The sequence below is a fragment of the Euprymna scolopes genome, chromosome 24 (genome assembly GCF_053919585.1).
Source record: "Euprymna scolopes isolate OS-2025 chromosome 24, ASM5391958v1, whole genome shotgun sequence".
Taxonomy (NCBI): domain Eukaryota; kingdom Metazoa; phylum Mollusca; class Cephalopoda; order Sepiida; family Sepiolidae; genus Euprymna; species Euprymna scolopes.
The window spans coordinates 50,345,134-50,359,766 of record NC_136505.1 but is presented as its reverse complement, the minus strand read 5'-3'; the positions used below and the strand labels follow the sequence as shown (position 1 = coordinate 50,359,766).

The 14,633-nt window shown below is 31.8% G+C and overlaps 1 protein-coding gene across 1 annotated transcript in view; it reads right to left on the bottom strand.

Moving 5' to 3' along the window:
• LOC145246702 (uncharacterized) overlaps window positions 1–14,633 on the bottom strand; it is a 329,042-nt gene that overhangs the window by 170,130 nt on the left and 144,279 nt on the right. The window contains exons 14-15 of the mRNA XM_080108431.1: window positions 10,775–11,075; window positions 1,934–2,017 (exon numbers count right to left, since the gene is read on the bottom strand). Coding sequence (XP_079964557.1) covers window positions 1,934–2,017; window positions 10,775–11,075 — 385 coding nt within the window. The remainder of the gene's footprint in view (window positions 1–1,933; window positions 2,018–10,774; window positions 11,076–14,633) is intronic.

Below are 14,633 nucleotides of genomic sequence, written 5' to 3'. Positions count from 1 at the left end.
TAAAACAATTTTTAAATATGTTCTCTTTGGTAATCGTTATATTTATTGTACGTTACTGGGTATACAGACATAATAAAATCAATGAATATTTGATTTTATCTTATATAAAAATAAAGTTAGTGTTTATTGGATCAAAATAGCTTAATAAACGCAGTTAAACAGAATTTTTTGCCATTCACTTTCACTCTAAATTGGTCTGTGTCATGAAATTTTTTGGTTCACATTTATTTATTCTAGTATTTAATCCGGGTCGATATTTTAGCATTTTTCTGTCTTATAAAATTTGGTGTATATTTTAAGCTTTAATTCACGTGTATTTGTACTTCCTTCCATTACGGAGGAGTCATTTATGTAATAAGATCCATAAGTTTTGCTTATGTTCTAACTCTACAATCGCACACTGTAGTAAAAATCTTTCACATTTCTAAACATTAAACATATGACTAAATTTTTAAAGGTTCAAAATATTTTTAACCGATCCTTGTATATATATTAATCATATTCCAACATTAATTAACTTTACCTGCTTGTATACATTACATGCATTTTATTGTATAGACAGAAATAAGTAAGACGCTAGGACTGTATCAGTTAAAACCTTTTAGTTTTAGTTTATTTAGCGTGCTCCTTTTTATTAAATCCTATTATTTTTATAGTAATCTTACATTAGTAATGGTGTATGTTAAGTTAAAACAAAGTTCGTTCGACTGATGAAATTAATGTTTGCTGTTTTACGTAGTTCAACATGGATCGCAAATATTGCCTTTTCTTTATTAAAATTTGTACAATATATATATATATATATATATATATATATATATATATATATATATATATATATATAGGAGTATGTTATTAATATTATTATCTAAAGCGTTACTCGAATTATGACAATTATAAACTCGTTTGTTTTTTATTACGCTTTATGATTACAAACGTCTTTATTCTTACGAAACAATTCGTAAGAACAAAATAATGATATTATAGCAAACTTAATAACTTACATTGCATTACTGCTTATAACTTTTACCAACTTAATTAATGTAAACGTAACAACTAAAATAATTTTTCTTGCTTATAATTTCTCTCCTGTAAATATTTTAAAGGGAGTCGTGTATGTTAACGTCAAAAATGGGAATGATTATTATTGTAATGTGCACATGTAGCCTATACTACAGGTGTAATAAAAATGTAGTACTTTACTAAATAAATCATCCCGGTGTAATGTTGGAGGTAAGAACATATGTTATGAGAGAGTAGAAAATCTGAAACATTTTTCTTTATATAGCAAAAAGCTTACATATTGATCTGGATTATATAATATAATTTATAAATGTGGTATTTTGTTTATTTTTGTAGGAAAGGAACCAATAGTTTCGCTATCTTAGCGTATAAACAGAATTTTGTATTTATCTTTTCGTTGGGTATCTGTCTCCATTAAGAGTACAGGGGAGAACACCACAGTTTTTTAAAATTTATATAATAGAATAAATATAAGTTTATATAATAGAATAAATATAAATTTTTCAATTCAATATTATAGAGATAATTCAAAAGAATAAGGTTTGGTTTAAAGTAAGGTTAAGTTGTATAAACAAATGTACGCAATAATTCTTTGGTTCTATTTTAATTATGGTGTTAACGTTGAACGCTTTTTTCATTATTTACAGGTACAAAGATACTGAAGACTACTAGAATATAACATTTTAGGAACTTTGTCTGAGACATGCCTGGATCATCCCAGTTCGAGGAATTTTAATGAATAGTATCGGCTTCCCAATTTTACATATTGATTGATTATTGCTGATATGCCTTAGCATAAACTCTTAAGAAAATGTAAATAAAATGTAAAAATGTAAATAAAATGTAAAAATGTAAATAAAATATGAAAATGTAAATAAAATGTGCGTTTTTTGTTGTTTTTGGAACTTACCAATGTGACCATCGGTATCAATAAGGTATGTATAACTGCTTTTATACCCTTTGAGTAGATAAGCGTGACATGTTTCTTTGATTCCTGAAAAAAAGAAAGAAATAGGCATTCAATATCTTTAGTGCTTCCGAAGAAAAAATATGTATCAACTAAATTTTAATAAGTTCCTCATTTATATCCGGCAGTGATCACTAGGGCTATGACAACAGAATATTCTTCTCATTGTTTTGACTCTCGAGTATATATCCAACAAAGTTATACACAATTAATCAACCGAGAACCACATCACTCTATATAAAATCATATAAGATATCAAGGGATACACACTCGAGAGTCAAAACAATGAAAGTAATATGGTGTTGTATAGCCCGATTAGATATCGCTCTCTTAAGATCAATGACACTAAGCGTGGGTAGTAATTAATTGCTGACTATTTAAGAAACTAGGCAATTTATGTAGGATATCTCTTCAAATCCCTAGCGGCAAATAGACAAACTCAGGGAACAGTATACATCTGTTGTTATCAAAGGAGTATGAAAGGAAAAGTCCACTTGTTACCTTGTTAGTTCGCCTGACAATAGGCGATGTTTAGTGTTTAATTAGTAGGAATATTTTGATAACAAACAGGAATGTTCGAATAACAGAAATAATCTCATCGAATTGGATAAAATATTCAGAAAAATATACCATTTATGTTAAATATTTTACAATACATTGGGATCTTAACAAAAGCAAAGTTAGGATAAGAGTATCTAAATAAAAACAGTAATTTAGTTAAATAATAAAGATGATTAATTGCGGCCATCAGAGAACTAGCGAAGGAAAGGGTTTGGAAAGATATACACGTAGTATTTTACTGGCATTCCCACCGTTTATGCTATTCGTTGTGTTGTGAACGAATTATCTCATATGTTATTGTTCTGTTATATACACGCTCATACATAAACACTTATTTGCATCTACAACGAACTGTAGATAAACGCAACGGACATGAATAGACGAAACGCATTGTTTCTCTTTGGGGAACTTTGAATCTTTTCTCACGTTTTTTTTATTTTTCCCCCTCGTTGTGCCAATATTTTAATCGTTTTTAAACGTTAATAAATTCATTTTAGTGTCCCCGTACTTTTGGCACATTCAATAAGTTCCCCATTAGAACTCTTTATTTTCGACATAATATAATTTTGTACGCTATCGATTTTCTCCTGATGAGATGATAGCCGAAAGAGCTCTTGAGAAACTTCCGCCTATTTTATTCAAAACTGTGTGTGTATATATATATATATATATATATATATATATATATATATATATATATATATATGTCTCTTGTCTGAACCTCGTTATATTTCACTGGTTACCCTAACCTTGTGAAAATAGCAACCTCAAATTATATATATATATATATATATATATATATATATATATATATATATATATGCGAAGCTCGCGGTTTGTTTACAAACAAGCGGTTTGAGCACTGTACAATTGGCGGACGGATGTTTGTTTAACTAGACATTCGGACAGATTACTTGCGGGCATCGCTTCCGTGGTCGAGGGGTAGAACTACCGACTGTCAACACGACGGTTCTAGATTCGATCCTTGGCTTGGGAGAGGTGCTAGTCTAGCGGCACTGATGAGTTGTGATAAAACGAAACAGGACTGTATGTCGATGACTACAAATATATTTTAAAGCCCCCCCCCTCTTTGTGTTGAACACTGTCGTAAATAATCTCACTCGCTACTTAATTTGGCTGAAAAATACGAAGCTCGCAGTTTGTTTACAAACAAGCAGTTTGAGCACTGTACAAGTGGCGGACAGATGTTTGTTTAAATAAACATTCGGACAGATTACTTGCGAGAATCGCTTCCGTGGTCGAGGGGTAGAACTGCTGACTGTCAACACGACGGAACTAGGTTCAATCCTTGGCTTGGGAGAGGTACTAGTCTAGCTGCACAGATGAGTTGTGATACCACGAAACAGGACTGTGGGTGTCTTGTGAAAGGCTAAGGGAGTAAACCCCGACAGAAAATCCGACTGACAATAAATTTTTCCTCTTAAAATTTGACCTCGTTTTGACGTTACCTCCCAAGCATGGCATAGACTTGTGACGGACTTTTTTGTTTGCCCTCACTCCCTGGGGATCTGGATTATGCCACAGCCCTTCCCTCTTATTAAGAAAATATTTGATATATATTTTTTTTCTCAGAATGCAACATCACAAAGCAACACAATTCAATTACAAAAAAGAAAGAAAATAAAGCATGTCTTACAAAATAGTTACACAATAAAATAATGTTTCTTGATCCACTGTACACAATTGCATGTTCATGAATCACTCTTTTTTTGTCTTTACTTTTCAGTTCTCGAAACAGTTTTTGTAAAGTTTTTTTTTCAAAATCACCAAAAGACGGAAAGCCGAAAACTTCAACAGAGAACAAATTCAATTTTAATCGCCGTTTTTTTTCAAAACACAGAACACGAAAGCTGAAAACTTCAACAAGGAACAAATGCAATTTCATAACAAAATTAGGAACTTTATTTTTAATTTTAAGCAAAAAGAGCATTCAAGTTTTCCTTTTGACAATAGAAACAATTTGATTGACAGGTTACCAAAATAAACATTGAAACAATTTAGCAATAATTCCTCTGATAACGATGCATTTGCACTGTATAAACTTTAGCATTACTTTCCTTTTATGTGTTTTATACTGTGACGGTGTGTGTGTGTGTGTGTGTGTGTGTGTGTGTTTTCAGTATTTTTTTTTTACGTTGTCTGTGTGTGTGTGTGTTAATAAGGCAGAGAGTTGTGACCGATTTTTGTTTGACGTAGTTCCCAGGGGATATGGATTATGCAACATATGGTCCATTTTATTTGAACGTACACACATCAATCTTTAGTCCCCTGTGAAGTAACCTCCTACGACTACAGTGCACTTTGTCAACAACTGCTGGAATCCTTATAGAACTCCTCTTGTGTGCACGTGTCAATGACCCTCGTCAGAGTCTCTTTAATCTCCTTAATTTTCTCATAACGACCGCCTCTATGGTTTTCCTTGAGATTTAAGAATAACTAAAAGTCACAGGGAGCAAGGTCTGGAATATAGGGAGGGTGAGGAACTTTATTGATTATCATCTTGGTTGGTCTGTGACAAGAATGGGGCTGTGAACTGGTGTATTCAGGCAAACATCCCACATCTTCAGTTCGTTGCGAATATTTGTGTGTACAGTTCCCACACTAACATCAAACTTTTCACTTATTACTACTATAGACACACGAGTGTCCCTATCCATTTAATTCACATTGTCTCTGTGTGTGTTAATAATTAAAAAATTCCTTCCTTTTCCAATTAGTTACAACTGCAGCATATTGCCATTTTTCTTAACAAATTCTTTTGTAAATACTTCTTTTTCGTATGCAGGGTGTTTGTTTTTTCTTTTCTTTTATTGTGGAGACCAATCGATGCATGTTCATTAGACATCGACGGTAACCGCATCGCAATTATTTAATTGGCATCGGGCAAATAACATTCGATAATCCCATGCGTGTTTCTGATCGCGTTTATTTCTTTAAATCTTAAGTTCTTACCATTCCACATATTTTATTGAAACGGGAGCACACTACGTTCATTGCAAATGTCATCCGTAAATGAACAAACGGCGAAAGAAGTTTTATTTTAATTTTAGGACGGAGTTTCGTAAATTGACTAAAAACAGAATATATATTTTAACACATCTTAAACAACTATATCTCTCTCCTGATCCTTTTGCATTCTTCCCCTCTGTTTATTTCTGGTTGGACCCTTCTTCTTTCCACACAAGACAAACGGGGCATGACTTGACTCTAAGTCGATAGCTTCTTGTGCTATGAAGTTACGCGAACGTACTTTTCTCTCCATCAACGGTACGTCATCTTCTTCATCCGACCTTTCCCGTTTATGTCGATACCTGTATAAAAAAATTAGCATGTTCCTATGTTGATTCACTGTCTAAATCGCAAGATTCCCTTGTAGCGCCAATGCAGTTTTCTAAACAGTCTTTCTGTAATGGGGATCTCCCACTCCTCAATAGACGCTTCCCTGAGATGTTCAGCATACGCGTTCGTTACAGGATCCGTTAATTGATCTATAATTTTATATAAGACAGGACATGTTTTCTCTATTATTGCATAGTAAGGTCTCCAGCCTACATCTAATTAACCTTTCTTTTGGTGGTTTTTGTAGTAAACTAATTCACTAATCTTGAATTCTACAGATTTTAGCTTTTCTTCAGGATTTTCTAACATTTTATGGGCCTTTCTAATGTTATTTCTAACTAAAGTAAAAGTCCCTTGTATCTCTTGTAGAGCGATTCGGTGATGCTCATCACGATAGTATACTCTACGCTGTCTCAATATGTTATCCAATGGCAGAATAACATTCCTAACAGGCGGTAATATCTGATTGGTGTAAACATCCTATGACTGTTCGTTTTTCCTTAACTTCTTTGCTACGTCATCATGCATCATTGTATGACATCTGTCTACTTTACCATTACTTGGTGGGTGATAAAATGACCTGGTCACGTGATGTATATTTAGTTCCCCTAACGCCTTTTTCATTTAATGTTAATGTTTTCGGGTCCATTATCCGTTAAAAGCTGCAGTGGTGCCCCGAATTTGGGGAACATCTCGTCACTTAACACGTGCACCACTGTTTCTGCTTTCTTATTAAAAACTGCAAACACCTCGGGCCAGCTAATTTACATATTTATAAATGTCACTATGTACTGGCTTCCTGAAAGAGTCTTTGGGTAGGGTCTGGAAATATCTAACCCCCAATTTCGCAAACGGAAATGGAGGCTAATTGCACTTTTGCATTTAGGGTTGTTGCTTTCTCAGATTTCTCGTTCGGCAAGAAATTCATTTGCCGATGTATTCGTTGACTTCCTTACATAAACAAGGCCAGAAATATTTCTACTTTATAGCGTGAAATGTCTTTTCTACCGTCATGTGATCATTATCATTATGATATTAGATTAACGCCCTTCTTCTAAGATGAAACGGTGCATACAATCTAATTAATGATTCGTCGTTGGGTTGCGACATATAATACACTACTTCGTCCATTGATATTAACTTATTTTGTTCTATCGTTTTTCATCCGCATCTTCAAATCTAAAATATCTTTATCCGCTTCTTGTTCCCTAATTAAATCGATACCCGATAAAATAGGTCGTTCCTCAGCATTCTTATTCAATGCAAACTCTTTCGGCTCAAAGAGATTCGAGCTTATTGCGCTCAATAGACAGTTCCTACTATCTTTGTCTACAGGGGGATAGTCAGTGTTCCGACACGAGTCCACAGTGCGTGACAAGCAGAAACACACAGGAAAAAATTATCGAACGGCACTTTTTTCTTGCTTTTTTCTCTTTATTCTTCAAGTATCGTTTTCTTGGTTGTGTGTTCGTGGTTCTGGTTCTTTCTTTATTCTTGTGTGAATAAAGAAAGAATACGGAGCCAAAAGTGTAGAATTGTATTTCTCTCTGATGGCTGAATCGTCAAATGTGTCTATTTCATTTTCAAAAAAGCAATTTTTGTCATTTCTTGACTTAAACACTTGTTGATGAAAATAGAAAAACACACGCAGCTGATTAAAAAAAAAATATGTCGTTTTTTTTGTTAAATGTATTTTTGTTTCAATGACAGATTGACAAATCTAATTGCGTGCGTGACAGGGGTGGTGAACGGTGTGTAGAACAATCTGTTGCTAGCTTCCTCTCCTGTCGCAGTTTCGACTCTCTCTCTCTCTCTCTCTCTCTCTCTCTCTCTTTCTCTTTCTCTCTCTCTCTTTCTCTTTCTCTTTATCTCCTCTTCTCTTTTTATTTGGCCCAGATGCCGACGACATTCTAAATCTGTATTGTTTCCAAAAATTTGATCACTCGCTGACAAGGTATTTTGTGTCCTAAAATTTGACCTCGCTTTTTCATCAGTTTGGGTCGGAAATTTTTAGTTACCAATATATAAATGTATGTATGTATGTATGTATTTATGTATGTATGTATGTATGTATGTTTGCATGTCTGCCTTGAACTTTTAATAGAGGCGACGGATTTTACCAAGGTCAGTATCGTTTTAAAGTTCGACCTTTTATACGACAAATATCGAAGAATTTGCTAAAAACATTAATATCTTCCCCTTCAACTAGGCAGTTTCCTACAGAGGGGGGTCACTTTTTTCGCCGATATTTTTTAAAGTCATCCTCTCCTTTAGATTGTCTAGCCTTAATTTTAGAAAATGTCGCTTCCGCTTTGGCGGTGGTCGTAACAGCATAAACATTAGGTTTTACCCTGTTCTTTTCTTCCTTTGCGGTACGGGTTCCAGCCTGCCTTCCTACTACCACTTTTTTTTTGCTCAACATACACATCTAAACGCCCGGGCAACGCCGCGCTGAAATGCTAGTATATATATATATGTGTGTGTGTGTGTGTGTGTGTGTGTGTGTGTGTGTGTGTGTGTGTGTGTGTGTGTGTGTGTGTGGAGAACCATGGTTGGCTGTATGTACTAGCAAAGAGATCTGACGTTTCCAGGATTGAATGATGATCAACGAATTTTTCTCACTATCATATTTTAATTTTCATCGAAATCGTTGAAATCGCCAATTTTTCAATCAAATCGATTTTCGGGACACATCGGGGGTGCACGGGGAAGAAGCTTCACACGCCTCTCAGTGACTTAGTCCACGATAGATTGTAGTCGGCATTAGACTGTAGGGAACCTATTGTTGATTTTACAAAATTATTTTTACATACAATGATTTGTTAATTACATAATGAACAACATTTTTTATGAACAATATCAGACATTTTATAAAGTGACTTTTGTACTTGATAGTTAGCGATGATGATTCTTTTAAAGAAAACATTTTGACCTGTAGAATTTACCATATTGTTTAAAACTGAAGTTTTAATAATTGATGAACTTTTATGTATTGTTGTAAAACTTCATAGAGTTTTTAAACAATATATATTAAATGTTTTTGAAAATTATTATTATTTTTCGTCATTTTTTTCCAGTGATTATTTATTTTGTTCTATTTGAATATTTATTTCAAATAACTATTATATATAATGTTACCACATTATATAATATTTATCTATTACACTCTTTATTCGGTAAAACAATTCATTACTAATCATGCAGTACTCTTTCAGCAATACATATTTTTTTCGTTTTTTGATATCATGTTCGATACTTACGTAAATGATTTATATATATATATATATATATATATAGATATATATATATATAGAGAGAGAGAGAGAGAGAGAGAGACGGACAGAGAGGAGGAGAAGGAGAGGCAAGATAGATAGGTAAGTCGATTGTTATTTTTACAGCAATGTTCATTCCCTGCTTATATATACGAATATGTTATAGATTAATTTTTTAGCGGCTTATATTTGATACAATATAAGCTACAGACGATTGTTTCTATTAAAACCCGCCAAACAGGGCCGTAATCGTTTGTACGATTCCAGAGAATATCCGATACAACAATAACAATGCATGCGTTTACGAATTAGGGCCTTATCACTAGAAACAGTTTTATGTAATATCTAGGATGGTCGGCGGAAGAGTTTTAGGAGCTGCTACTTTGAGCAATTCAGAGTCTCGCGAGATTCATAGGAATCGTTTTCTGGTCTGATTAAAGCCCGCACTCCCACAATTATAAATTAAATCATTTAATAAACAAAATATTGCAGAATATTTTTTCTTTTCAATTCAGAAACATGCAATAGTTTGGTTTCATTCAGCAATGCAAGTGAAAACTTACATGTAGTTCAAATATATAGATCGAAAGAAATAAACGTAAGATAGAAATATGTTCTGAATGTCAGTATTACGGAAAATTAGATTCATGGGTCAGTTTTATCTGAATACAACAGCAACAAATTTAATTCGCATAAATGGCAATAGTTCAAAATTTACAAATATTCAAAAATAGTATTCACGTCTTGTCGACAATCATTAGTATATCTCGCTGAAATTTCTGAGCAATTCTGAGTTATTTCAGAGATGACAAGTGATGATTAGTCAACATAGTCATCTGGAAAGTTTTGACATGAATTATTGTAAATTTCGTTTTGAGTTATAAAGATAGTGGTAACTCGAACAATGTTGTGTCCATGACGTTCTTGGGTTTTGCTCAGTGGATTCCATGTCAAAAAAGACTTTCCTGCCTGTCATACTTACATATTTTCACATTTTGAAAGTTGCAGTATTGCGGGCCGCAAATAAGTTAACAATGGATCTCATGCTTTCGGAAGCTAGTGTCGTACTCATGACAGATTATATTTAACCATTGATGAAATTCTGACATATACTAAAATTACTACTCCAGGTCAGAGGTGGCTAGGATATGATGGTAACAAAGCGTAACAAAGTGGAACGCGCGTATGCAAATGCCAAGCCGCGTGTAAAGAAAGACTATAAAAAGAACCTGTGCACAGACCGAGGATAACGTTCGAGAGCACGTTCGATAGCACATTTTAGAGAACTTCCAAACGACGTTCGACAGAACAGGAGTCAAAGAGAAGGAGCACGTAACGAATTATTCAATAAAGTACTCGGAAATAAATATCGTTGTTACAAAAAAAAAAAGAAATCGATTTATTACTTGTCCCATGTTCCTTGCGATGCACTCTGCTACAACGTGTTGGGTTTCCATGAGTACACATTTGTAACGTTATTATAAAAGAACTAGTTCCATATTCATCAAAATACTTCAATTAGTGCCTTGCCAATTATGGCACATCCGTAAACAAGTACTTACATTTATTTATGTGTGGAAAGATAACTTACCAAACTGAAATTGGCTGCATTTCAAAGGGCCCAGCGTATATTTACCCCAGCTCCCAGGTCGTAGGTCATTGAACGAAAGTGCAGTTACGGGCAGTTTGCTTTTATCAGTGATTAATCCAAAGTCCTCTCGTGTTTTTCCGTCTTTGATGTCGCAGTTACAGAAAACATCCGGTGAGTCACAGGTCTTCAAAATTCCACATCCGCATTTACCGGCTTCCCCCATAGCACCAGGCCAATAATTTTGATAAACACCTTTGCCATCTATCCAGGACGTGGCATTCCCATACATTATCCCAGAATTCTGTTCGGTGTGTAAAGTAAATGAGGTCAATCATCAAATAAAATCGGCAACATTGTCAGCATGGCATTATGATGTTAGCAAAAGAACTTCGTATATTCAAGAGTATTGCATTAAAATAGACACATATTCTTTAATAGTTTATCTGTTTATCGAGATTGCCAAACTATTAATAAAATATATAAAGTAACTAAAACAGAGTTTACAATAGAAACGTTTAATAAGTAACACACACGCACACACACATACATATATACATATATATATATATGTGTGTGTGTGTGTACACGCACATATATATACATAAGTATGAATATATTTAAATTTAGAATAAAAATATATCTAAACTACAAACAAACTAAATATTAAAATTCCAGATTGAATTACCTCCCTTTGGTTGAGCTAAGTAACTAGTTAGGTGAAGAACTATCCTTTTAGATACGAAATAATTTATACTTGAGTACCTATAAACTTAATTAAAATATACCTATTTACTTGACAAATAATTCTACCTTTAAATAAATATATACATATATATATATATACATATATATATTTAAAGGTAGAACTATATGTCAAATAAATCGGTATATTTTAATTTTATATATATATATATATATATATATATATATATATATATATTTACTTGAGTACCTATAAACCTTATTAAAATATACCGATTTGTTTGGCATATAATTCTACCTATATATATATACATATATATATATATATATATATATATATTTACTTGAGTACCTATAAACTTAATTAAAATATACCGATTTGTTTGGCATATAATTCTACCTATATATATATATATATATATATATATATATATATATATATATATTTAAAGGTAGAATTGTGTCAAATAAATCGGTATATTTTAATTATATATATATATATCTATATCTATATATATATATATATATATATATATATATATATATATATATATATATATATTCTTGATATTAGTAAATTACAAAACAATCTTACTATGTGAGCAAAAAATGTAAAAAATTAGTTCCGCATTTTAAACCGATCTAAATCCTTTTTAGATATAACACTAGTTAACAAATTACAGCAAATAAATAAATAGATGAATAAGATTATAATAATAGTAAGTAATTTCCTTATAGAATCAAAAAAGATTCAAAACACTTTAATTCATGAGTTGAATAAAACAATATGAAAAAAGATAGATGCCGGAACAAACACAGATGTTCAGATTTCTATTAATTTTTTATCCTTGCGGTATTATATTATCATACACTTTTTCTATCCAAGCAAATAATTTCTACTATTTCTGATGAGTATGTGCACAAAAGGAGACGGGGTTGATATGATAATAGCCGTTAGTTTCTGCATAACGAAACGAATCTGTAAAATGTCTACCGAAATTTTAACATATTGAAGAAACTGTTCTGCATAAAAAATAAATATTTGGATCTTTGAAGGCAACTATACTGAAATTCTTTTATAGATGCCCTGGTGTTATATTTAACATACATTGAGTGTCTCAAAAAAAGAATTGGTATGCACAAAGACTGAAATGTAATTGGAAAAACATATTTTACCGCGACAACAATATATAATAATATACAATATATACAGTAGAACCCCGGATACGGTGGCCCTAGGATAGTTTTTTTCAGGTTACGATATGGAATACAATGTTTTTCTGCACTTAGTTACGGTATTTGCCCCGCCTTGTGGTGTTATTTATAATGTTATTTGGTTATATACATGTGTATTATATAGTGTACTGTATTTGTGATTAATTTTTAATCATGTTTCCCGGAGTTCTACTGTATATATATATATATATATATATATATATATATATATATATATATATATATATATATATATATATATGAATAAAATAAAGCAAGATATAAATGATGCTTTAGACGTTATGTGAATAAAAAGGAAAAACCTAAAAGAGTAAAAACAAAAATAAAATCAACGTTTCGTCCCCATTTCAGGGGACATCATCAGGATTTCTAGGCGAGGATGTACAGGAAAGACGGTCATATCACATGCGAAAGAGGGGAAGTTTAGTTCTCTTTCTGTTCTGGAGAGAAAGAATTTCATGATTTTTTTTTATCATCATCAACCAGGATCTAAATTAATGTTTTGTTCATTTATTATTATATTACCTATGATTGGGGCTACATTATAAAATCCTTTTCTTTGTTTAATGGTGTTTGAAATTAAAGCAGATTTAATAAGTCTCCATTAACACCATCAAACAAAGAAAAGGATTTTATAATGTAGCCCCAATCATAGGTAATATAATAATAAATGAACAAAACATTAATTTAGATCCTGGTTGATGATGATAAAAAAAATGCATATATGTATATAACCCGACCCCCCTCCACACACTTGATATAAATTCTCTTTTCATCATGAAATTTTTTCTCTCCAGAACAGAAAGAGAACTAAACTTCTCCTCTTTCGCATGTGATATGACCGTCTTTCCTGTACATCCTCGCCTAGAAATCCTGATGATGTCCCCTGAAATGGGGACGAAACGTTTATTTTATTTTTGTTTTTACTCTTTTAGGTTTGTCCTTTTTATTCACATATATATATATATATATATATATATGCGTGTGTGTATGTATATATGTATATGTATGTATGTATATGCATATAAATATATATATATGTATATATATATATGTTTATACATGTATGTATACATATGTATATATATGTATATATATATATGTATAAATATATATATATACATATATGTATGTATATGAACAAATGATTAATAAAACAGGTTAAAAAACATCTTGAAAAAGAGTTAAAAACATATTTAATATTAAAAAGGAAGCATAAGATAAGTGGATAGTCCTTAAACCGCGGATTAAGGACTATCCACTTATCTTGTGCTTCCTTTTTAATATTAAATATGTTTTTAACTCTTTTCCAAGTTTTTTTTAACATGTTTTATTAATCGTTTGTTCATATTATAAGCTCTATTTCCTTTTCGGTTTTATTGAGCGTTTACATCTGGTTGAGATTACTTTACTTGTAAATATTAACTCTTTAATATTTATAATATATTTTAAGTTTACCATTTTGATTACCTTGGTAAACTTATTGTAATCTTAATTTGTATATATATGTGTATGTATATGTATATATATGTATATATGTATATATATATATGTAGTTTTTCACGTAGTTTTTCAGAATCATAATTTTTTCCTTTTTATATTTTTATGATTTTTGTCTCCAAATTATTATTCTTATAGGGAAAGTATCTATATTTTTTGCAAGTGACTGTCACATGTTTCGTTATAGTGGTGGAATAACCGCATCATCACATCCCTTTATACCAAACCCAGATAGCCACATGTATTTTTGATTTAAACGGCAATCATCTGAACAAACTAAAATGATTTATACCATACAACAGAACACAAAAGAAAAACAGGCCTGGTCACCTTTCAATATTAAAAAAAAATAGCAATTACCCCCTGAAACTCATGCAATACAGATATATAGGATTTTCAAGTTAAATTAAATTTTTGTGGT